Source organism: Cupressus sempervirens, chromosome 4 (genome assembly GCF_028749045.1).
Source record: "Cupressus sempervirens isolate cs-2001-9-10 chromosome 4, ASM2874904v1, whole genome shotgun sequence".
Classification (NCBI taxonomy): Eukaryota; Viridiplantae; Streptophyta; class Pinopsida; order Cupressales; family Cupressaceae; genus Cupressus; species Cupressus sempervirens.
In genome coordinates, this window is record NC_143121.1 from 329,494,181 (window position 1) to 329,520,567 (window position 26,387).

General features: G+C 37.3%; 1 protein-coding gene across 1 annotated transcript in view; it reads left to right on the forward strand.

Annotated features, from left to right (window-relative positions):
• The window catches only part of LOC149561363 (glycosyltransferase BC10-like), a 144,817-nt gene that overhangs the window by 46,532 nt on the left and 71,898 nt on the right, over positions 1–26,387 (forward strand). The window contains exons 4-6 of the mRNA XM_089825104.1: positions 20,746–20,817; positions 21,068–21,149; positions 21,241–21,321. Coding sequence (XP_089681230.1) covers positions 20,746–20,817; positions 21,068–21,149; positions 21,241–21,321 — 235 coding nt within the window. The remainder of the gene's footprint in view (positions 1–20,745; positions 20,818–21,067; positions 21,150–21,240; positions 21,322–26,387) is intronic.

Here is a 26,387-nt window from a genome sequence, read left to right on the forward strand (position 1 = left end):
TTATGGCCAACATCCACAGTATCCCTGAGCCCCAGACATATGCAGAGGCCAAAGGACTTCTAGAATGGGAATAGGCAATGGATGTTGAGCTTCAGAGTCTTCAAAAGAACCACACTTGGGTTCTTTCAGAGCTCCCTCCTGGGAAGAAACCCATTAGCTATAAATGGGTCTATAAGGTCAAGTACCATGCAGATGGTACCTTGGACAAATACAAAGCCAGACTTGTCGCTTGAGGATTCACCCAGTGCGAAGGCATTGACTATGAGTAGACCTTTGCTCTGCCAACCAAGGTGAGCACTATTCACATTCTTCTTGCCATTGCAGCTCAGTATGGTTGGAAAGTTCATCAAATGGATGTAAAGAGTGCTTTTCTCAATGTTGAATTATAGGAAGAAGTCTACATGATGCAACCCCTAGGTTTCAAGGTTGCTGGTTCAGAACCAAAAGTATGTAGACTCCAGAAGGCCCTTTATGGTCTTAAATAGGCCCCTAGGGCTTGGTACATAAAAATTGATTAGTACTTAGTTGCTCAGGGATTTCAGCGTAGCTCGTCAGACAGTAATCTATATATTAAACACTCTGGTAATGATATTCTTTTTCTTGTTGTCTATGTGGATGATTTGATAATTACTGGAGTTCAGAACATTTGATTTCAGAAATTAAACAGGATCTATGCAGAACTTTTGATATGATAGATCCCGGATTGCTTCATTATTGTTTAGGTATTGAGGTTTGGCAGACTAACAACAGTATTTTTTTTGTCTCAGTCCAAGTATGTCAGAAATTTGCTTGACAGGTTTTGAATGTAGGATTGCAAACCTGCCTCCACCCCTATGGAGACTGGTTTGAAATTGTCCGCACAATCTGATTCTCCTCCTGTAGATGAAATACTCTTCAGGCAACTAGTAGGTAGTCTCATCTACCTTACTACTACTAGACCTGATCTCAGTTTTGCAGTCAGTTACATCTCACGGTTCTTGACGAACCCCAAGATTGATCATTGGATTGCAACAAAATGTGTGTTACGCTATGTACATGGTACTTTAGATTATGGTCTTCTTTACACAAGGAGTACTACTCCTCAGCTCAATGGATTCATCGATTCTGATTGGGCCGGCTCAGTTGATGACAAGAAATCTACTTCTGGCTATGTGTTCAGTATCAGATTTGTAGCAGTTACCTGTACTAGTAAGAAGCAATAGGCACATGCACTCTCCTTTACAGAAGCAGAATATAGAGGAGCTATCAAGGCAGCTTGTGAAGCAGTTTGGCTCCGTCAGATGCTTGCAGATATGCATATTCCTCAAGCAGGTCCGACTTCTTTGTTTTTAGACAATCAGGGAGTACTCAAACTTGCCAAGAACCCAGTGTTTCATGAACGAACCAAGCACATAGAGCTTCATTGCCATTACATCCGATAATTAGTAGAAGATGGATCTATTCAGTTACTCTATGTCCCTACCTCAGAGCAACCAACAAATATTTTCACAAAACCCCTTGGTCCTGATAAGTTTGTTAAATTCTGGGGATCTATTGGTGTAGTAAATAGATTGAGCATTAAGGGTGGGGTATTAAAATAATCTTTATGTTTCTTTTTAATGCTCACTACTGTATCTTATTATATCTCTGTAAATATTAGAATGTTTCTAGTATTTAGGTGTAGTCTAAAATAGAATGTTTCTATTCTATTCAACTCTCCTCTTTGTATATATAGATCATTTTAATCTCTGATTAATCAATCAAGTATTTTGCCATTTACGTTTGTAACAATTATAACATAAATTATGATCTCTAATTGTCCAAAACAATATCTGGAGTAATTATAATGCATTTGTTATTTACGACTTCTGGAATATCCGGACCAACAGTCATAATAACAAGCCTATCATTTGTAAGATCGTCACCTTACAAAGATTACCTTCTGAATATAAATGTCCATGAAAGATCATCACCTTTCATTACATATCTACAACAACAATCGTAGAAGCCTAAAAACATATGAATTGAAATAAAATTAAATATTCAAAATTACAATTTAATCATACCGAGTTTTTTTTGAAGTATACCAACTTCACTTTAGCAAAAGGCTTGGTAAAATGTCAGCTGTCTGTTCATTAGTACTGATGTACTCAAGTTTAATGATATCTCGATCTACCATATCTCTGATGTAGTGATAGGGAATTTCAATATGCTTTGACCAATTGTGAAACAATGGATTAGTTGATAGTTTAATACAACTCTGGTTATCACAATAAATGATAGTAGGCTTCATGGTTTCTTTGATCAAATAAAAGCTTTTGTAGCCATACAGCTTCTCTGGCTCCAAAGGAGGTGGCTATGTCTTTTGCTTCTGTAGAGCTTAGTGTAATTGAGGACTGTGTTTTGCTAAACCAGGAAATCATCTCAGACCCAAGACTGAAGTACTTTTACGCTTAGTAGAACTACTTGCCTAATCTGAATATGAAAAACCATGAAGATTTATCTGAACTTGATCATATTTGATTCCCATGCCAATAGTTCTTCTTAGGTATCTTAGGATATGTTTAGCTATCATCAAGTGAATCTTCTTCGGAGTAACCATGAACTGACTCAATGTGTTAGTAGCATAGCATATGTTAGGGCGAGTATTCACTATATACATCAAAGAGCCAATGGTCTGTCTATAGAGAGTAGGATCAATAGGTTCAAATTTATCCATGTCTTCCTTCAGTTTATGTAGACTAAGTTCCATAGGAGTAGAAGCTGGTCTATAGTCCATCATTCCAAACTTACTTAGAATATCAATAGTATATTTATCTTGGTTTAGAAAGATTTAGTTTCCCTTTTGCCAAACTTCCAGTCCTAGGAAGTAGTGAAGAAGACCTAAAGTCTTTCATGTCAAATTCAGCTGCCAAGTCTTGTTTGCATTTGCTTAGTATAATGTTCTTCACCTGTAATTAATAAGTCATCAACATATAACACTAGAATAATCATGTCATTTCCATCTATTTTGAAATATAGATTAGGGTCAGCTTCATTTTTAGAATACCCTAGCTTTGTAAGATAACTATCTATTCCTTCATACCATGCTCTTGGAGCTTGTTTGTGCTTTCTTTAACTTGCATACAAGAGTATTTTTGTTGTGAGCAATAAATCCTTCAGGTTGTTCAATGTAGACTTCTTCAATTTCACCATTTAGAAAAACTTTCTTAACATCCATTTGATGGACTTTCCATCCTTTAGGTGCTACAATGGCCAAGATGGTTCTAACTAACGTATACCTAGCAATTGGAGCAAAAGTTTCCTCATAATAAATACCTTCCTTTTTGGAGAAACCTCGTGCTACGAATCTAGCTTTGTATTTCTCAATGCTACCGTCAAGTGTATGTTTGATTTTGTACAGCCATTTGGAAGAAACTACTGATTTGTTTTTAGGTCTAAGTACAATGTCCCATATGTTGGTAAATAGATTGTTCTTCTGATTTAACTATTAAACGCCCAAATTTGTGAACAACATTTGGTTACAACAGTTGGAAAGTTGTTTTGAAATGACTAACTTTCCTCTAAATTCCTAGGTACAACTCCCTATTGCATAGTGATTTGCAATGAATTATGTTTGTTTCTAAATTTAAAATGGGGTGTGTTCTTAACCTGAGAACAGAAAAGGAAAACCAAGCTAGGCCTAAACAGGAACTAACTTAGGCAAGAGTTGGTATTTTAAGATTAACTAAGCCTATGAATTCACACATCTTATGAACCTGCAAGGCATAATGATTCGATAGTACATGCTAACTAAAACTAAACTGATACCAGCAAGAAACTAACTACAGAGACTGAAAGACTAACTTGAAAGAAAACACAAAGGGATTTCTCTTGAATCTATGATAACAATACTATTATCTTTGGTTTGTTGCTTAGAAATAGGGGAGCGAAACTTTGTTCATTCCTTGATTAAATTCAGATGGAAGAGAAAATGTAAAACTAACATAAAGCAAACTGGAACAGAAAATAATTGACACAAAATACCATTCAATTGTCTCTGCAACATCAAGTATTTCACACCAAAAATTAGCCGACCTTTTATTAATCTTTCAATCTAGTAGATATAGGATTCCAATATGACCGTTACAAAGGAACTTAAATTGGTTCATCTCCTCCAAAATGACAAATGGCAAGCAGCCAATTTGTCCAGTACAATCATTACATCAAAAAAATGAAAGGGGCGGAATATGAATCACTTCGCCTTCTTTCCCTTTTTTGATTTTGCCCTATAGGCCTTGGCGGCGACAATGATTGGAATCAATTCTTCATGCCTATGAACATGTACATTAGTATATCTTAAGAGCCACTTAGAATGTTCTCTGGCTAAATCTTTGACAACATTTAACCGGTTTTGTATTTCCTCCATGACCACGTATACACACCCGCCAAGTTTGTGGAGGTCGGAAACTCTATTCTGGTGACTGGAAGATATCCCCGTCAAACTATCTATGTAATTGGAGAAGTTCGTTTCACGATAGCTACTCCAATAATTCCCTTCTCTTGTCGACTAGTTTGTGAGTCTGTATGTAGACCTCTTAGGAGTTCATAGTCTTTGTCTTGATCCTTAAGTCCTTCCTTTGCTGCCATGATCATTTGAAACTTGAATTGCATGCTCTGGAGCCACTCAAATAAAGGCTCATCTCCTTTAGGCAAGATCTTTTCGCCACAGCCTCCCTAGCTTTCATATGGATAATCATTTTCAGTAAAGAGACACAATCTTTACTTTTAACATTTTCTGCTGCTAGGGTAGCTCTATTCGTTGAAATGTTGTCCTTCTCTATTTTGAGCCTCAGTATTGCATTGCCAATCTACTTTATAATGGCTAGTCCTTCTAACTTGAGTTCCCGCTCCACTCTCTACCTATTTGCCCGAAATGTTTATCTTCTTGGAGCTGAGAGATGAGTACTTGGACATCGGTAGTGGTAGGATCACTAGTGATTGACATTCCAGAGATGCTTGCCAATGGGGTAACCAACTGCCTGATGAAACCGTTAAGTTCATGGATTTCCGCCTTCATTCTGACTTTTGATAATTTAAGGCTTTCAAGCTGTCCCTCTATTACCTCATTTGTTGACTTCCATAAGCCAACCTTGGTGTCATGTCTGACCTCCTTGAGATCCATAGAATGTAGGGCAAAATCATCTGCAGACATATCTTCGATTCTTCCTTCTTTAGTGGGCTTTGTAATTTCCATTGTCTGATGCCCTGTTTCAGGATTTTGTCTGAGAACGGACAAGGTCTTCGGCTTTTTGACTTTGCTTGGTGTTGATCCAGAGTGGATAGCCAAAGATAAAGTCTCCTTGTTAGGAGCTCCTTCATCTCTCCTCTTCCTTTTTTTGTCTAAGGTGTCCTTTAGCCATGAATCTATGCCGATCACCTTGGAAGTAGTCCCAAGAGTGTTTATACTAGACATCTTTCTCTTGGCCGGAGTGAGTGTCTTCGTGGCCGAAGAAAAAGGATTCTTTGGGGCCTGTGAAACTAACTTCGAAGAATTTGGGCCTTTCTTTGCCTCTGAAGTCTTCTTTGTTGCCTCATCAGATTTAGTTGACTAACTCTCATTGCACCCACCATCTTCGAGATCTACTACTTGGACGTGGGGACTACTCAGAAGCAGTAGTGCAACATTTATAGATGAGATTGGACTACTATGAGGCGAGAGGGCAAGAGTGACTGCACCATCTTTTAATTCCTCTGCCTTCTTCTCAGCCTTTGATGGAGTTCCGATCACCGGAAGGGAGCCATCCTGACAAGTCTTAGTTAAGGGAATACTTTTGTCAGGAGGTTGATCACCCCCATCTGATCGTTGTGCTGACCCTTGGGTAATGGCCAAGGTTGCACTTGATGTGCCACCCTAGGAGGAGGAAGCTATTGCAACTGTTGGGGAAGCTTGAGCGGTTGTGCTTTTGCTCCAACTCCTTCTAGCTATGGTCCATTTGACCCATTTCCCGGTCCTTTTATAGATTCGAGCCATCATTATATCTGGCTCTTTCTCAGAATCTTCATAAGGCTCTGAGCTTATTGGAGTGCCTCTTAGCTTGGTCAAGTAAGTATTGTTGTACATGTTTTGGCCATTATCCTCTACTCCTTCCACATCAATATTGACTTTGTACATTTTCACCTGATTGACTATCAGTTTGGTGAAGGCACGATCATGGCTCCCAAACTCATTCTTGCAATCGGCCCAGTAGTTTTTTCTGAGCTTATTGGAGTACCTCTTAGCTTGGTTAGGTAAGTATTGCGGTACATGTTTTGGCCATCATCCTCTACTCCTTCCACATCAATATTGACTTTGTACATTTTCACCTGATTGACTGTTAGTTTGGTAAAGGCACGATCAGGGCTCTCATTCTTGTTCTTGCAATTGGCCCAGTAGTCTTCAATGGTGGTAATGTGCTTGATAACATTTTCAATTTGCAAAACATCCCTTGCGTACCCATTCGGATCGAACATGGGCCTCAAGACATCGTACATCTCCAATTTATACTTTGTTTCGAACACCCTCAACATGTTCTTGGCATCCAAATGGGTGTCACAACTGAAAGCGCCCACCTTCATGGGAAATTCGTACCCTTTCTTCTTCAGACTCCCACTCAACACATTCACTTGAATAGCTTGCCGCACGATCTTGATCAACACGATCATATCACTGGGATATCTTGGTAGCTTCAAGGCGAAACCGTCAAAAGCTGCAAGACGCAAATAAGAATAGGATGAGAATTGGATGAAATAACTCCCAAATTGGCTGATGGCTGTCATGGCTTTAGGACCGAATCTCTTTTCTGGACATCCCTGTAGCTCCTTGCAAATCCTCATAGTGAATGCATCGTTAACTTTTACATATTCTGCATAGCTGTTTTCCAATTGTAAGTAATAGATAAAACTCATAAGATTTCACATCATCAGGAAAATTTTCCACTCTTGGGAGGCCTGGCCATAGTTGTAAGGAGGCCAACATATAGATGAGGAAAGATGACATATAGAATGTATTGTAGAACTTTGTGGCATGAAGAGCATTGGATAGAATTTCGCTTACCTCATGAGCCCAATTAATATATTGGGTGCCAGAGTAGATGACTTGCACTAAAAAGAAATATTGCTCAACGAAATTCAAAGCTTCTACCTCACCTTTCAATCTATGTAAGAGGACCAAGATATGAATGATCTTTGGTTTGAGGTTGGTCCCAAACAAGGTCTTAGGAACCTTACTCTTGGCACTCCATGGTTTTTGGAACCATGTTTGCATATGATTTCTTTCCTCCATATCATCGTCTTTGTGGAGAACTCGGAAATGACCCCTTCGAAAGTCAAGTTTGAGAATTCCTCTCATTTTGGTACTCGCAGGCAATTCACCATAGTTTGCTTGTGGATTGAAATCAACACTGTGTTATTCGGTAGTACAATTTGCCTTGTCTCTGGGTTGTAATGGTGTATACATTCGTATATCAATTCTGGGGTCTAAACTGCAACTAGAAAACTAGCTGCCTCGACCAACCCACATCCTCGGAGCTTCTCAGTGATGGGATGAATCTACTCAGAATTCACTCTTTTTTGAAAATCCTCCATGTCGTAGAAACAGAGAGGTATCTGTGAAATTCTGCAATTGGGATTTGATTCCGTTCAACCCGTCAAAACCCGCAAATCTGGTTGCCATTGTTTTGAGAACGAGTTTTGAATTAAGAAAGTGAAAAGAATAGCTTATGCAACAAATATTGGTGTTTGAAAAAGTTATGCACATTAACAGAATAGCAGTTCAAAGAAAGAGCGGTAGTTTATTCAACTGTTCATGTTTTCCATATAAATGGGAGCCTCGATTCATTTGTTGATCTTCAGAGTTCGTGCCACACGAATGAATTGAAGAAGAGATCCATTGAAATAGTAAATGTGGGGGTTTAACGGATATCTTGGGGTCTTTTCACTGTTCTGTTGGCTCAATGGTAACTTTCTATCTTCCCATAACTTACTTTCCCATTTTCCTTTAAGTTTCGGGAAGTTACTAATAGAGTACTCCATGTGAGAATGTCCACTAAGTTGAATTTTGATCATCAACTCTTTTCCGCAATGGTTAGATTCTTTCTATTATCATTCTAAGACGTTTTATGCACAAATTGTGGATCCAATCTGATTACCGGTTTGATTTTCTTTAAAATTAGGGAAATTGTCTTCATGGGTTGAAAACTCGTCGAGGAGAAGACAATTTCTATTTCTCCGCCAACGCTTCCTTTCTTAATTGAACTTTTGACCTTTATCCTTTTTGGGATTGGAAATGCCCAAGTGAGGTGTGAAGATTCTGTAGGAGCCAACTTATCATTTCTTTTCACTCTAAATTGCATTTTCGGAAAACTAACTTAATGGGTTAAAAACCCGTTGAGGAGAAGTTTGTTCTAAGTTTTCCACTGGGGGTGATTATGAAAGTTGTGGCAAATCTTAAACATTTTCTGAGGTCATAATCGCAAAGGGAACATGGATTCGCCATATGGTACCTTGCTATTTTTGTGTTTTTGATTTATGTGTATCATTGGGTGCCTTTTGCAAGAAATCATCTTCATGGGTTGGAAATTCGCTGAGGAGAAGTTGATTTCCAAATTTTCGCAAGCTTTTGTTTCTATTGAAAAAGTGATAGGCCGAAAGCGGACATAACTTGTAATTGATCATCGCATGAGTAACATGAATCTCCATTGGACCAGGCACTAACCTACCCATAAGATCACTTCAACAAAATGAAAAACCACCCAGTTATGAAATGGGGAGAGGGGAAAAGGGGAAATCCGATGGAGCTTCGTCACACTTAAGAGGGATTAGATCTAGACTCAATCACAACTAAGAACTCACTCATCTCACTATAACACAAGTATTCACTTTTGCTAATCGGTTAGAGGATGAAAAGTGGGGCAACACCATACATCATTTTTTAATATTGAATTGTATTCTTCAGTCATAGCTTCCTTCCAAGGTTGACTTGATAAGGCTTCTTTAGTGTTAGAAGGTTCCGATTTGATAAGTTCTGTTACTAATGCAACATAACAAAACTGAGTTCTTGTTTTCTTGCTTTCTTTTAATACTTCACCAGGTTCAACATGATTTTCTTTTATGAATTTTCTGGCCCAAAGTGGACTCTTTTTATTGTTGTTATTTTCAACATCATCCAAATTAGGTATAGAAGATGAAGTGTCCTTCTCCCTCTCATTCTCTATCGGATGATCTTCATTTATCCTAGTGGTAGGTTCTGTGAATATCTCATCATTATTTTTAGAAAGGTTGAAGGCAACATCTTCTTCAAATTTAACATCCCCGCTGATTTCAATTGTTCTCTAATCTAGAATATAGACCTTGTAGCCTTTGGAGTTTTCACTATACTCGATGAGAATTCCTTTCTTGCTAGATGGTTCTAGCTCTATTCTCTTTTCTTTAGGAATGTGCACATAGATTGGACACTCAAATATCCTTAGGTGACTTAGATTTGGTTTGATGCTTGTAAATACTTCTTTTGGAGTGGTATTTTCTAAGACTAAGTATGGACATCAATTTTGAATGTAAACAACAGTGTTAGGTGCTTCAGCCCAAAATGAAGTATGAAGGTTTTGATCATGCATCGTAGCTTTGGCTGATTTGACAATTGATCTATTCTTATGTTCTGCAATTCCATTTTGTTGAGGATTATAAGGTACAAAAAACTCCTTAATCCCAATAGTAATGCAAAAATCTTAAAAAAATTCAGAGATGTACTCTTCTCCATTATTTGATCTTAAAGTTTTGATTTTCTTTCCTGACTGATTTTCTACTAGAGCTTTGAATTCTTTGAATTTGGAGAGTACTTCACTAGATTCCTTTTGTTTAGGAAATAGATCCAATTTCTCCTAGAATAATCATCAGTAAAGATTACATAATAGAGGCACCCTTTTAGAGAGGGTACAGACATAGGACCACATAGGTCAGAGTGAATGAGTTCAAGTATTGCTTTAGATTTATGAACACTTTTGGGAAAGGTTTTCTTGACATTTTTACCTTGTGCACAACCTTTACAGAAACCTAGGTCTGATTTTAGATTAGGTAACCCTTTGACAATTTTCCTTATAGATAATAATGCTTGGAAATGTAGGTGACCTAGTTTCCTATGCTATATTTCTATAGACTTTGGAATTTCATGACTTAGTGCAAAATTTTATTGATTACAAAATTTATATAAACTCCCGTCTCTACAATAGTGATGGCTTTCTTGATGTTAGGATTTTTAGGCCAAGACAAAACTTTGCTTTCTTGAAAAGCAATTCTGTATCCTTGATTAGAAAGGCCAGATACAGAGACTAGATTTCTTTTAATTCTAGGTACATATAAAACATTGTTAACTTGAAGAGTAATTTTAGAATTTAGATGAATGGAACGAGATCCAATACCTTTAATTGGATGTGTGGAGTTATCCTCGATGGTTACCTCTTCTGAGTTGCATTTTGAGAAGTTTTTGAATTTGTCTTTAAAACTTGTTATATGTCAAGATGCTCCACTGTCTATGATCGAAGTGTTTTTGTTTGAATCTAACTCACTGGAGAGTGTTAGACTAAAATGCATGATTTTCTTCTACTTCCTCCTTTTCTTCTTTTATTTCTGCTAGAGCAACTTGAATTCTTTTACGTTTAGGGTAGACATTATGAGAGTGACCAATTTTGTCACATTTAAAACATCTCACTTTTGACCAATCTCTTTTCTTATAAGGTTTGTTGGATTCTCTCCTATTTCGATTGAATTTTCCTTTCCTATTGGAACTTACTTGAAGTGCTTGAATGTCTCCCTCTTGATTTAGGCTTATCCCCCTTGAGACTAATCTTGATTCCTCTTGAGTGCATTCATTCTTGAGTAATTCAAATTTTGGAAGCTCAGGTCGAGAGCTTAGTCCTCGAATAAAAGTTTCCCAACATAGAGGAAGTCCCCTTAGGGCAATCATGGCAAATTCTTTATCATCAACTTGACTTCCAATTGTAACAAGCTGATTTTTTAGTTCAGAGATTCTTAGAAAATAAGAAATGATAGTTTCCTCACTGGTCATTTTTATGTATAATAAATCCTACTTTAATGTTAGCAACCTACTAGTATTATTGATTTAAATTTCAAAGGTGTTCTTGATAGTGGATAACATTTCAAATGCTGTAGAAAGGCTAGAAATAGATGGGAGAATATGATCCTTAACAGAGTCTATAATTATTTTCATGGCTTTATTGTTGTGCCTTCTCCACGTTTTGTTCAGATCATTTTTTGGAATAGTTTTATTTGTTTCTACATATTCCCCGCTCGCCAGAAATCTTGCCCCATGAATCAGTGGTATGATGACGAGTGTAAAGCTCTCCACTGCTCCTTGTGTACATCCCTTGTGACTCAGTCCCCCGACTACACTCAGTTGCGCTCCTCTTACCATTGCCTTCTTCGCTACAAGAAGTGGTCTTTTGTAGCCTCACAGTGCAAATCCCTTTGTGATACACTTGCTTGTGACCTGAAAGCCTTTTGGCGTACCTTGTTCCCCCGACACCCTCCCTCGTCCTCACCCTAGACTGGTACTCACTAGTTTCCCATACATCCACCCTTTATGATATCCTCGACTAGTTGCCCATCCACCCTCCCTCTCCCCCCCACTGCCACCTCTTCACTCCATCCACCGTTCATGAGGCCATCAGACTCGTGAGATGTAGTAGAGCTGCCGATGAGGAAGGATTTCAGGTAGAGCTTTTCAAGCTTGGTACCCCGATTTTGTGTTCCTTTCTTCCAGTGCTCTTTAACAGAGTGGTGTTTATCGGATTCCCTGATTCATGGTCGAGACATGTGATTTACCTGAACTATAAGTCTGGGTTGGTTTCGAACCCCGGGAATTATAGAACTATTATGATTGGGCATACCTTTGCCAAGCTATACACCATGGTCCTGAATTCTATTCTCTCCAGAGAGTTCGACAGGAGACATTGTTGAACTAGAGGGCAGGCTAGGTTCTGTACTGACTTTTAGACTATGGATCACATATTGACACTGCGGGCTATCATTGAGGAAGCTCGACATTGTGCGATGAAACTCTACTATTGTTTTGTAGACTTTCATAAGGGTTTTGACTTTGTTCCCTGGGGGGCCCTTTTCTAGAGGCTGAGAGGCATTGGTATTTCAGATATACTTGTGACAACAATTATGAGACTTTATTAGATAGTGGTTGGCAGATTTAGGACTCCTAATGGTTTCTCCAATCCAATTCACAACACCACTAGGGTGAAGCAGCGCTGCCCCCTCTCTCCCATGTTGTTCGACATTTACATTGATGAGCTTGAGACCTTCCTTCATGAGGCTTCGCTTCTTGAGGATGGTTGCTATTTACACCAGGTCTTGATCTCCATTCTCTTCTTTGTTGATGACGTGGCTCTTTTAGCCTCCTTGCCGGAGGGACTACAGAGGCTTATTGATGCTTTGGCCTCTTTTTGCGATCAGCGTTAGCTTGTGAATTTGAGCAAGATTTGGGTGATGGTCTTCAACTGTCAAAAGACCTCACATCTCTACTTCAGTTTTCAGGGTCAGGCGATCGAGATTGTCTCCTCATACACTTACCTTGGGGTTAAGTTCTCTGGTCCCCACTTCAGCATGAGACCTGCCAACCTACCTAGGGTGACCAAGGGTTTGGGCTCCCTTGCTCTTTTGGAGAGACAGTGTTTCAGACACCACTTTCAAGACACTGAGTCCAAGTTATCTCTATTAGACTCTTTGGTCAGATTGGTAGTTCTTTATGGCTCTATAGTTTTGGGACCTTCTTTTCTTGATTTAGATTGGGCTTCAGTTGAGAGAGTCTAGACCCTTCTCCTCAGTCGGATTATTAGATGTCACCGATACACTCCTCATAGAATTATCTTGACTGAGTTCGGCGCTCACCCTTTCAGGCTCAATGTCATCTTCGATTTGATTTGGTTCCTCCATTGCCTCAAGGGCTTCTTGCGTTGCCACAAGTACTCCTATCTCGCATATTGCTCCTCCGTTGATATTGTCGGCTCCGACTTGACTACTAGAGCTCGGTGCCAATATTCCTAAGCCAATGCTCTATTGAGCTTGGTCGGGATTGACATAGATCGTCTCCCACCTTACTAGTTCTCATTGGATGCTCTTGCCCACCTCCTCCCCTCACAACGAGAGCTGAATTAGCATGTTAGGCTCAACATTTGCAGATAGTACATCACCACGACCTGGACTAACCCTCATGGGGGTTTATGCCCACGAATGGCCTTTTATTGAAAGCACTTCTTACAGATCCATGATGAGATTATTGCACGTCCTTTCTACTTGAGTCGATGCTGGAGTCATGCCCTTCGCATCTCCTTGGGGTCTTTTCGAGTTGGTTCACATCAACTTCGGTGCCAGACAGAACATCAACTTCGGTGCCAGACAGACCACCATTTGGCTAGAGACGGCTAGATTTGTCGCCTTTGCACTTTGTCAGAGACAGAGTCTGAGATCCACTTCATTTTCAGATGTCTTATATGCTATGAGATCAGAGGTAGGTTCCACTGTTTATTTAGAGATTGCAGATCTCTTTCAAACTTCTTCAGCTACCCCAATCAATGGTGTCTAGCACTTTACCTCTGGGAGACTTCACAGCTCCGCGACCACACTTTATAGCTTTTGCTTCTTCAGAGTCAAGCCTCGGATCAGCTTATCGCTGCCTTTTTCCAGCCCATATCACCCTCCAGGGGCATGAAGCGGCCGCTTGCTACGCCTGACTCAAGATATACCAGATTAGTTAGAGCTTGTCGCAGACTCACCTGATAGTAGCACCCAACTTCTAGTTCTATTCAGAGACGGGCCCGAACCTCTGGTCACTTTGGGCCTTATCCTTCTGTGAAGGATTCTTTTTACCGAGAAAGGATTTCTAGTCCTCTTTTGTGTTGCTTGTTTTAGTTCTTTGCTTTCTTGTTCACTCTTTTTCGGACACCATTTGGTGCTCCTGCTGGGTTGCTCTTCTTCCCTACCGTAGCTTTCAGTCCCTTAGACTCTTTTGTTGGTCTCTTGTTGGACATTAATATCATTATCTTATCTTATCTAATTCCATTTCTCTTAGGATTATCATGACATGAATTTTCCATGAAGAAAAAGTTGATGGCCCCGCCAATCTATCCTCTAAACTTATGTGGTTAACCATTTTGATTTTTTAAAAATTTAAATTTTTTTTTAAGTCTGAAATTATATATATATAAGTTCTGAATAAAATTTCTTATCAGAATGGCTCTGATACCATCTTAATTTATAGGATCTCTGATAGAAATGATAACAAATTTATGTCAAACTTCACTTACTTTGGGTTACTTGAATGCTTCTGATATGCTGTGACTGGAATTCTGAATGCTGACAGGAATGTAGTTTGTAATCTGCAATGTTGCTTTGTTAATTCTGGAACTGCAAGTATGTTATGTCTTTCATATTGCCTTGTCCACTGATGAGAGTAATTATATATATAAATGTGAAGGTTATCTCCCTGTAGGTCATAAACAACTGTTTCATAATCACTTGGTAATTTAATCATGCCCGATAACAACATGTTTGATAATACTCTTAATGTATATTGATGGTAATACAAATGAAGCCTGATCCCTGATCAGTGATGATACTCAATAACTGAAGGTAATCCGATGTGAATCGGTAGTAGTAGTAATATCAATCATGGCAATAACCCGATGTGAATTGGTAACAGCAGTAATATACATGCCTGATCTGAATTATGTCTTGTCTAAGTTATATGCATACATATCTGTACATATATATGTATGCATATTATCATGTGTGTTTGTCTATATATATATATATATATATATCAGATCATAATAGATTCAGATACTCAGTATTACTTTGACCAATGCTAAACTTTCAACAGGTTCCTCTAAACATCCTGCCAGACCACGAGCTTCGCAATGATGGTCTGGCCTTACTGAGTACCTGCCAAAAATATGGGACATTACAATTGAATGATGCTGATTAGATTGCTGAATTTTCAACTTTCTTGATCCTAGGACAAAGTTTTGATTGAGGTTGGTATAATTTTTTTTGATCTTTCTGACTGATTGTTTGCTTATTTTCTTGAGAGATTAATGATTGATGTATGAATGAAGGATTTTCTTTGATGGATTGATGAGTGAAGATTCACAAGTGACCCTTGAATGATTGGAATAATCTTTATTATAGTGAAAGGGTTACCACATTTTGTAAGGCTTAAGTCACCACTCTCCATCACTGCTCTTTGAGAGTAAGAAATTATCTCCCAAATTGAGCTCTCTTGTCTGTCTTCTTCAAATGAACTGTTCTTCCCTTCTTTTCTTTTAATGTGAGGGGGAGTTACATCTCTTCATCATGTCTGCCCCTTTGCAATGGTCACACACAATTACCACCCTTTAAAAGAGTCATAACCTTTCATGATTACCACTTTTTGAGAGATTTACAACCCTTAATCATTTCTACCCTCTACGAGAGTCATAACCTTTTGCAATTAAAACCCGAAAGAGTCACAATCCTTCATTGTTGCTGCCTTTGACAACACGACCTCCTCATTTTTTTCTTTCTTCTTCTGTTGATCCTTATTTAATTCCTATGCACCCTTCTTCCTTCATTCCTCCATATCTCCTCTCGAACTCTCCTCCTTTTTATATCTTAGGTTGAGGAGCTCGCAACTCTTCATTGCATGTCTCTTAACCTTTCATTAAACTTAATTAACTTGTACTTATATTACATTATATTTTATCATTTGCTCAATTATAAATATATCTTAATTCTATTATTATTTTCAGAAAGGGGATGTTACAGAGATCATCAAATTTTAACACATTTGAATATCCTCGCCATTCAACAATTTTTGATGTCCTTTGCTTGGACTATAGTTGCTTGATTAAATCCATGTTGATGAAATTATACTTGCTAGGGTTTAGAGAAACAACCACCTTTAATTTTGAACGCACCCATGAAATTGGAGTAATCAATCTTCCTTTCTTGGAGTTAAAGTGCATATCATGTAATCTTCATTTTCTTTTCATCATTCCTTTTCCTTCTTTTCCTACTTCCTCACCATCCAGATCCTTATTAACCATTATTTGTTTTGGTACCCGTGTATCCAAGAAAAAGTGTTTTAGTCTGCCCAATGAAGAAATGTCATTCGGCTTTGCACATACCAACATTTAGCTTCACCTACAAAGTATGTAGAATTTTTTTGTTACCATATATCACGTAGCTTTATTTTGATGTTTTAGAAGCTGTGAGAGAAATCATTCTAATTGCCTTCGTGCAGTTCTTGCATTGAATTCAAGCTTTCAGTTTACGTTTGAGATTACTGTGCCCTTTGTTCTTTATTTCTGCTCATGTGTTGCATATGGGGCTTTGTGTGTTGAGACGCCATGAGTATTTGTCACCGTGGCTATTCTATTATCCTACGATATTTGTGTTTCATATCCCTCTCACTTTGTGCTGTGCTCCTACCTGTATCCATGTGGGTGCTGACATGGCACTGGATGTTGTTCCTCTGTTTGCTGGCAGTGACTACATCATTCATGATGCACACATATTCTCTTTATGGTGTTGGTTCATTTCATTTGTGTGCTAAATGTTATTTTGGTAACGGCTACCTGGCCACCTTTGTATGTTACCTCTTCATTGTCGGGTGCTGCTTACCATTATGACATAGAGACAAAAATATGAGCCTTGTCTCTGAGCAATTGTTGTTAAGTTTTGGTTTTTGGACAAAGAGTACATACACTGCTCTGGATGAGAGCAGATATTGACATATTATTTCTATGTATTGATTATTATTATTCTGCAAGAGAGTATTATGCAAGGATGATATTCATTCTGGGATAAGTTCTTATCTCTGTATAATGCTTGTAATCAGTTTTTACTGTGGTTCATTTTTGTATCTGATCATTGGATGATTGACAGCACAGCTTGAGATTTATTTGTTCAAGTCAAATTCAGGCTTATTGACTGATAGGGTGAACACATCAATAAGGAGCAGAGATTTTGTAATTGTTTTGGAAAGTCTGAATAAAGGAACTAGTTTTCGGGTTTGGCTGGGTTTGTCCCTCAAGGAGGAGGATTTTCCTAGGATAATAATCGTGTTATCTGTTATTTTATTTCTGATTGTTGAATTCTTATATTCCATCTTTTCATCATTCATTTTCCTTCTTTTCCTACTTCCTCATCATTCAGATCCTTATTCACTATTATTTTATTTAGTACTCCTCTATCCAAGAAAAAAGTGTTTCAGTTTGCCCAATGAAGAAATCTCATTGGGCATTGCACATACTAACATTTAGCTTCACCTGCTAAGTATATAGAAATTTTTTATTACCATATTTCACACAGCTTTATTGTACTTTTTCTGCCATTCAGATGCATCTCCACTTCCATCAAAATCAAGAATCCCATTTAAACTGGTGTCTCTAAATTTTTATCACATATCCAAATTTGATTGCATCATTTTTAAATTATTTTGGGACTAAAAATACAAATACCATGTTCCACAAAGTTTTGGGGATAGGGACACTATGGGATGGCTAGACATGTTTCTGGTAGGGGACGACTGTTAAAAAATAGGGAAATTTTAAAAGTATAGAGAAATTTCAAATATGCACATCAACATTGATAAAGAATTCATCATAGACGTTGAGAAGCAAGCTTAATCATAGCATTAGACTGGAATTGAGATTTCACATGAGAATCAACAAACAAATTAACAAAATTCAAATGTTTTTATTGTTGAAGTGTGTACATATTATACTTTCATCGTTGTTGTGAGTTAGATAGGTATATTGACTTTCAGATTTTCTACATTTTGAGATTTTGTAGTAGTAGCCTTTTGGCCTTTTGTTGTGTCTGTACATTGACAATTAAAACGATGTAACATTCTATCATCTCTCATACAAATTCTCAATTCAGCTCTAATTTTATTTAGTATGGTTGTACAATGTATATGTCAAATGCCTTGTAATCAAATAATTGAAACTTATATTTCTTACAATTTTTTCTCTATTTTTCTAATGGCTGTTCCCAAAAGAAAGGCTTCCATTCAGAAAACACATCATGTCATCTCCTGCCATCCATATCTTAGAAACTCCAATTCCGTGCTACATAGACAAAATATTAAAAACTAAATAAGCTTTAGAATGTTAAGGATTACTGTAACAACTTCCCATCCATTAGTTGGCAGTGTGATGAATAATCAGAATGGACTGAAATTCATTTAGGGAATAAATAATGTTTTTGGACCCTTAATGTCAACAGATACAAAGGGAAATCAATGACGCTCTGTTTCCTTGAGATCATTTGAAATTGACAAGGTTTTTGAACACACCTTGTCAAGCTGAAAAGGACATCTGAAGTGTTGGATTGAAACTGATATGTTTTAGCTGAAGCATATTAGATCAAAATATGTATGGTGCAGGCAATTTTGAGGACTTGGTACATATAGAATTTGTAGAATGATGTGTATGCCCAACTATTTATCTAAGTCACAAACACCAAGGCAAAATCAATGTCCAGCCTTTTTATTGAAATAAAAAATGTAGTTTTCTTTAAAATTTTGGCCATCCAAAAGTAGCCTGGGCTATAGGGAATGCCCAAAGGGACAGCCAAGAGATGCTTAGGAGTCCCTGGGCATTCTGAGAACTTCTCGTCGTCTCCCACATCCTGAAGAGCCATCCTAGAAATGTTTCCAAATTTCAGCATGTAAAATGGATGGGTAGGGTACTTCAAAAAGCCATCCCCGCATCCTTGTACTGTCCTTGGTACTAGCATAGGACACACATCCCCGTAGAACACAATACAAATACGATTGATAGATACTTGACAAATTTGAGTGAACTTTCTAGAAATGTAAAAATGTCAAACAAAATTCCTTCCCTTGACCGGTGACCTAGAAAGGAAATTTATGAAAAATTATAAAATTGCCAAACATAATATTAATGTTTTAAACTTGAATTTGGATTGTAAATGCTCCTTCAAGTTTAGTTAAAAAAGTATAAGATAATAATATTAATGTCCAACAAAGGACCACAACGGGTCTATGGGACTGAGCATACAAACAAGAGAGCCAAAAAGAGCGGGAGCACCAAACGGTGTCCGAGAAGAAACGATACATTAAGCAAGGATAGGAAAGCCCAAACATGAACTAGGGGTCCTTCCTTGGCAAAAATAAATTGACCATAGAAGGATATAATTGTGGACGAACAAGAATATAGAAAATTTTACAAATTTTTGAAAGATGTAGGTGAATATTAAAAAATCCTTAGTTACTGGACTTGTGCCCTAGAGGCCGGATCCAGATCCGGATCCATGCCTGCATTCGTCCGGATTCTTCCAATTTTTTTTCGATTTTTAAAATTTTATATTGTTTTTATCAAAACGGCTTTGATACATAGATTCATACCATGAGATGATTTAGTTTTAGAATTATGTATACTTCTTTCATTTTTTAGTATATATAATGCATACTTATATATATACACACGCACAAATCCTCCACGAATCATAATTGGGAAAAAAATCAGGAATCTGCGGATCCGATTCACGTGCCTGAATCAGATTCATTTCACGAATCGGTAACTAAGCGAAAGTTTGGGTTTTGTCCTCCTCTTTGCCCAAGTTGTGGTTCTAATAACATTTGATAAGATCCAGACATGTGATGTTGCATTAAGGTCTTGTAGAAGATAGATCTTACACGATATGTTTGTGGGCAAAGATGCCCCAGTATCTGATATTTTAAAATAATAGAATAAATCCTGAGGTAGGATATGCCTCCATGCTACATATTACACAATTGCTTGAAAGATATAGGCACATATTAAAAAAATTAGGGTTTTTTCCTCACCTTTGCCAAATTGTAGTTCTTATAACATGTGATAGGATCCACACATTAAATGTTGCAATAAGGTAATGTAGAAGTTAGATCTCTCACAAGATGTTTGTGGACAGATGCTGCAATATGCAATATTTTAAAATATAGAATAAATGCTTGAGGTAGGTTATGTCTCCATGTTATACATTCCAGACATCGCAAATGCAATATTGGACAACACATATTCTTGCAGTGCTAGTCACCTATAAATATACATTTGTAATAACCTAATCGAGGGTCACCATAGCCCTAATGAAGGCTTACTTGTTATCTAATATAATTACTTATAAAATTTGTCCCCAAGACCCAATATAATTAACTAAAGGTATGTGTTCCATTAGTTTGCATCTTGATCCACCTTAATACATTTTCAAATCACATCCCTTAGTTCATTACACATTTATCTGTTTATAACTTTATACATTTGTTTCTTGTGTTGCATCAATATATGTTAGCTTCCACACTTATACTTGGCTGTGGAAACCTGTTCTTACCTTCATGCTCTTAGATTCAAAAAGGATAATAATACAATTTTGCAAAGAATTTTTTGGTGGTGAACACAACTGTCTAATACAAATTCTGAATTGACACTAACAATGAAACTGCCCTAATTTAAAAAAGCAGTGCAGTTTATTTTACATTGAGTAGTTGTTACTGAAAATGCATCCCATATGCCAATTTATTTATTATGATTTGGCTTGACCTAATCAATATTTAAAGAAGTGATGAGATTGCAGATGGTTGTTTCCCATGAGAAGATTTACCTTAAAAAATTAGACCCTGGCATAATTTTCTTTTACTGATACAGTAATTTCTGATTATTTGTTTTCCCAAATTTGTTGCAGCTGTGTACCACTGTACAACTTCAGCTATGTATATGACTATATAATGTCTTCCCCAAAGAGCTTTGTCGACAGGTGAGTGGATTATTTGTGGAGGTCAAATGTTGCTATACTATTTTGCAAGCTTTTATATTTAGTGCTTGCTTACCTTCCCTTGGCAGCAACCATAAGGGAGTTCTGAATCTTTTTGAAGTTATGGCCATTGAAGTAATGCCATGTTTTTCCTGAACCTTAATAGTTTGCTGGCAGACAACTTATAATATTTACTTGCCCAGGGAAGCCTAATGAAAATTTATCCATTTTCCTATTATTGCATGACATACAGTTTCAGTGACACAAAAGAAGGGCGTTATAATCCCAAAATGTCTGGGGTAATTCCTGTGCAGAAATGGAGAAAAGGTTCTCAGGTAAGAAATTGGGTGTCTCTGACTATTATTTTGGTTGATTATTATGGTATGAGCTCTTAATGCTGAATGGTTAAGTTGATGCATTTTGCAGTGGGCTACTTTAATCAGAAAGCATGCGGAAGTTGTAGCAGCAGACAATACAGTTTTTCCTGCATTTCAACTGCATTGTAAGGTGACCCAGTTATTTATATTTAAGAGTCAAATGTAAAACTGAATTTTAAATTCTTTGGTCATTTGAAATAATCTGCATATCATATGTATTATTTTATGTTTAACTTTCTCATCTCAGCTTTTTATGAAGCCGATCCTTCTTAATACTACTTTCCTGTTCATGCCTATTTGATGATTTAAACAATCTGGTAGCAATATAGAAATATTTGTTCATAGGTTTGTTGTCAAATGTCCTATCACAATTCATTAGGTTCAAGTTCCCAGGCAAACTTGTACAAAATTTTAAACTAAAGTTCATGGTATGGGTATGAGTACAAGGTCTGGTTTGATAGCTAGGTACATGGGTACAGGTAATTTTTTTGCCTTTGGGTTATGTACATATGTTTATATATATTTTATTATATATACAAAAGTTTATAGGAATACATAGAGTTGTAAAATGAAATACATTTGATAGTAGGATACTTCAGTTGCCATTTATTAGTGACAATTTTGCCGGTCTAAGTTCTTGATTTTGGTCTTCGCTGATGCAGGAGCATCCAGAGGTATAAGGGCAATCCTGTGTCACCCAAAAAATGTACTTAGACTTAGTTTCTGTTTCATGTGTTATCATTTTTGGATACCCATTTGGGTCAAATAAAGGTTCCAACTCTCACAATTCCACTATCAGTGTGTTTGAAAATCTCGAAAAAATAGGAGCATGCAATTGGGCCATCATTTTGGTAAACTAGAAGGTGTGAATTGGCCAGATGAATGTAATCGTGAATTAGAGCATTCCAGAAAAAGAATCAGGTCAAAAGGCCCCACGGTTTGAAAGTTATTGCAGTTTTTCAGGTTTTGGAGACCTCCTAAGAATGCTTCAAAGTCAGGTTAGGGGCATTAAATGACCTTAAAAAGGGCCGAAAATGGGGGATGAGCGAAGCTGGTCCATAGGGTTATAGAGCGCTTCGAGAGCTTTCCGAAAATGTAAACGGTTCGTCAATCGGAGCTACGGTTCAAAAGTTACGCCTCTCGGAAGTTCGGTTACCGTTTCTGGATTCTTCTAGATTTGCGCCGACTTCTAACGCAGTTTCTGGAACCTTCTATTTGGTCGGTGGATGCCTACTAGCACTTTCTAGAATGTACTCCTAGTCCTTAACCCTTCGGGGTCTATTTAAGGAGATTTATGGCATTGTAAAAGGCAGTTCGGAGTGGAGTTTGAGAGGAGGTACTGAAAGGAGAAATTATCTCCAGATTTATGCTATTGTAAGCCCTTAGGGCATGTTTTGAAGTTTATTTTCTCTGTACTGTTTGTACTAGCTTATTTTCTCAGTTAATACAATTTCCCTTTTCTGTTGTGTCCCTTCTGTTCTTGGGTTGTGTCCCCATCATTCGCTCTCAAACCCCCTCATTGTAATCAAATTTCTTATATGACAAGAGATCGCACTAACTAGTGGTGGTTTGGGAGGGGCAATCCTAACAGATTTGAGGGGTAGGAATGATGAGCTGCACAAGGTGTTACGTGTAAGGACCAGAGTAACGAGACTCGCTGCAAGTCGCCCAAGTTGGCAAGTCGAGTTACCTTAGCCAGGTCAAAATAAACTGTGACCTTGACTTGGTGGGTCAATTGGGCTGACTTATCCGACTCAACTTACTCGGCTGACTTGCCTAGCTGACGCGGCTGACTCATTTGACTTGTTTGCTTTTTAATTTTTGTTTTCAAAATTTTTTTAATACATCTAAAATTTACCTCTGTACTTATGTAATCGATGTATGTTATGTATGTGATCAAATTACCTTCTATTTCATGATGTTATTGTGTCTTTAAGTTTTATTCAATAATGGGTGCATGGAATTTCTTTAAATTCTAAAAACTCTCTAAATTTCAAGGGTTTTGTCACTTTATCGAGTCACTGCCGAGTCACAGGTGAGTCCGAGCTGGGTCACGTGTCGAGTTGCCCTTGCTGAGTCCAGGCTGGGTCCGAGTCTCATTACTTTGGTAAGGACAACCCAATGATAAAAGGGGTGCTAGATGATCTTTGTATTCTGGCAAAATAATGCTTTTAGGAGCATTTTAGTGTTTTTGGAAGTAAACAAAAGTTAAAAAAAAATCTATTATTTTGATAATTTTTGGTGCTTAGCACCTTAGGGTATGATTGCTTGGGCATACCTAGATGTCTAGGTACGTACTTTGTACTCATCCGAAGGCCCTGACCTAGTTGTACCTGTATGTATGTATGATGCCTTTGTAATGTCCCCTTTTGGGATTTCCCTAATTTTTTCCCTGGTCTCTTTGCTATATTATCTTCCTTTAAATACTCTGGTACCTTTCTTTTAACTCCTGATTGCTTTCTTTTTTACACCCTTCCATTAATATTATCACTGCTGACTGTATCTTCCTTTGCTGACTATTGAATGTGATATTGTTATCGCTGACTGGATGCCAGAAGTCAACTAGCTGTTCCTCCTCAACGTCCTAGTCTATTTATTCATTCCCTTGTATCCTTAAATCACTCTCTAAATTACTGATATCTTCCGCCGTATCTATCTTTGGAATGGAAATCTATTTCCATAAATACCCTGGTGATATCTCTTTAGAGAAAAATGTCTTTTGGTAAACCATCAGTCTTGTTAATAAATTAAACATTAAATATTCAATTTGGTTAAAATGATTAGATATTAAATTATTAATAGCATGATAGTTAGATTAATAGTTAAAATCTTACATAGGCAAGAGCCTACAACACAATGGTATATTGTGAGCCTCTTATTTGGGAGGGCTTGGGTTCAAGTCTACTTGAACTTAATAGATAAGAATAAATCTCACCAAATAATAATAAATAATCACGGCTTCGGGCCATTACCTGTCAAAAGAAAAAATAAATTTAAAATCTTATATAAGAAATAAGTTATTGTGATTTTTTATTTATTTCTCTATCTTATAATTATATTATAATCATATTGCATTTGTATTGTAATTATATTATATTATTTATCTCTTTTTATATGTTATTATTATTATTATTTATTAATTAAGCTCTCTTCTATTATTATTTATTAAATTATTTGTAATTAAATCGTACTTCAAAATGGGGATGTCATAATTAGAGTTTCAAACAGGGACATGACAGTTCTCCCCTCCCAAAATTGCCTTTTCTCAAGCAATGTTTTGAGACCTATCCACATCCTTCCTATTATTGTGCTATGAATTTTTTATCTGTTTCTCCCTTATTGATAGTAGAAGCTTGGCAAAGCTGAAGATAGGTTTTCCCTCATCCTCTTAGAGAAAAGGATCTAAGTCATATCATGCTGCCAATATTCAAGTAAAAAATATAGAGCCAGCACAAAGCATGCACTTGAAACTACAAAGTATACATATGAGTCCATGAAGACATTGAGCATACATGAAGTAAACAAAGCATACACCCAATATAAACTTTTTTAGGTTCCTTGATTAACCCTACAACTTACATTTTGGGGTTAGAAAAATGATTTACAAGATTTACCTATTCCTTATGTTTTGACTATGAATGTTGCAACCACAAAGTAAACATAAGTGCATACATATATCTATATAGATTAATAACATTAGTTAGCTTGGATGTAAATGTCAATTGAAAATGCAATTTCCTATGCTATTATCATTATTAATTTGGGTCATGAAAATTGAGACATGATAAGTCAATCCAAGCCAACACCATACTAAGCCCAAGAGTGGACCTTTGGCCCCCATTGGCCTTGATGGAAGGTATTAGGTATCTATACAAGGTGGTCTACTTAGTAGGATGCTTGTTTTGTTTCCTTATTTATGCCCCGTTCCTAACAATTAGTGTCCCTAATATGACCAATCTAAGCCCAAATGCAAAACTTTGGCCCCCTTGGCCTTGGTGGCAGAACTTTGGCACCTACCAAGGTTTCCTACTTAGATGGCAATCCTAACCTCTTAACTTGTTCAACCTAAGTCCAGGAACGGAACTTTGACCCTCTCGACCTTGATGGTAGAACTTTGGCAGTCAACAAGGTGTACTTAGATAGCAATCATATCCTTCTTAGCTTGTCCAACCTAAGCCCAAGAGTGAAACTTTGGCCTCTTAGCCGTGATGGTAGAGCTTTGACATCCATCAAGGTGGTCTACTTAGATGGCAATCTTATCCTTATTAGTTTGTCCAACCTAAGCCCAAGAGTGGAACTTTGGCCCTCTTGGCCTTGATTGTATAACTTTGGCATTCATCAAGGTGGTCTACATAGATGGCCTTTTATCTACATTTCTTATGGTAAAAATGATTTAGGGAATTTTGTGGGTTTCTTGGTTTGCCCAATCTAAGCCCAAGAGCAGGACTTTGACCCTCTTGGCCTTGATGGCAGAATTTTGGCATCCATCAAGGTGGCCTGCTTAGATGGCAACATTAACCCTTGCCTACATCTCACCCTATTTGAATTTCACATTTCTTGTTTTCCTTGAACTCTTGATTAAACAAGAACATTCACATGAATGTGTAGGCATAGTTCACTTGGCCCACCATAGAGAAGAATATCTAACCATGACCTTATTCTTTTCTTGGAATAATTATAATGTCCCTTAGGCTGGGCATATCAAATGTAATGCCCCCTTTTGGGATTGCACTAATTTTTGCCTTGGTCTCTTTGCTATAATATCTTTTTTTAAATACTTTGTTTCCTTTCTTCTAACTTCCGATTGCTCTCTTTTAACCCCCTTCCATTAGTATTATCATTGACGTTCCATCAATCAATCAAGGAAATGCCCTTGTGCTTTCATTTACATTCCCTTATCCTCAATTAGGAAAGCAAAGGATCCATCCTATATCTTTAGTGCTCAACTTAGGAGGGAAAAAATTTAAAAAAGTCATTACCTTTCTCTGACTTTCCCTAGAGGAATATTTTTCACCAAGAAATACATTACCATCATCAAAAAATAAATCTGCCAAAGAGGAATAGAAAAGGACTAGAGTGGGTGGGAAAAGTAGACACTAGGCAAAATATAGTCACAGTGGAAATTATTTTCAGATTGTGCGGGCCCCCAAGGGGACAACCCAATATACAAGAATTTGATCTAGCCAAGAAAATGGG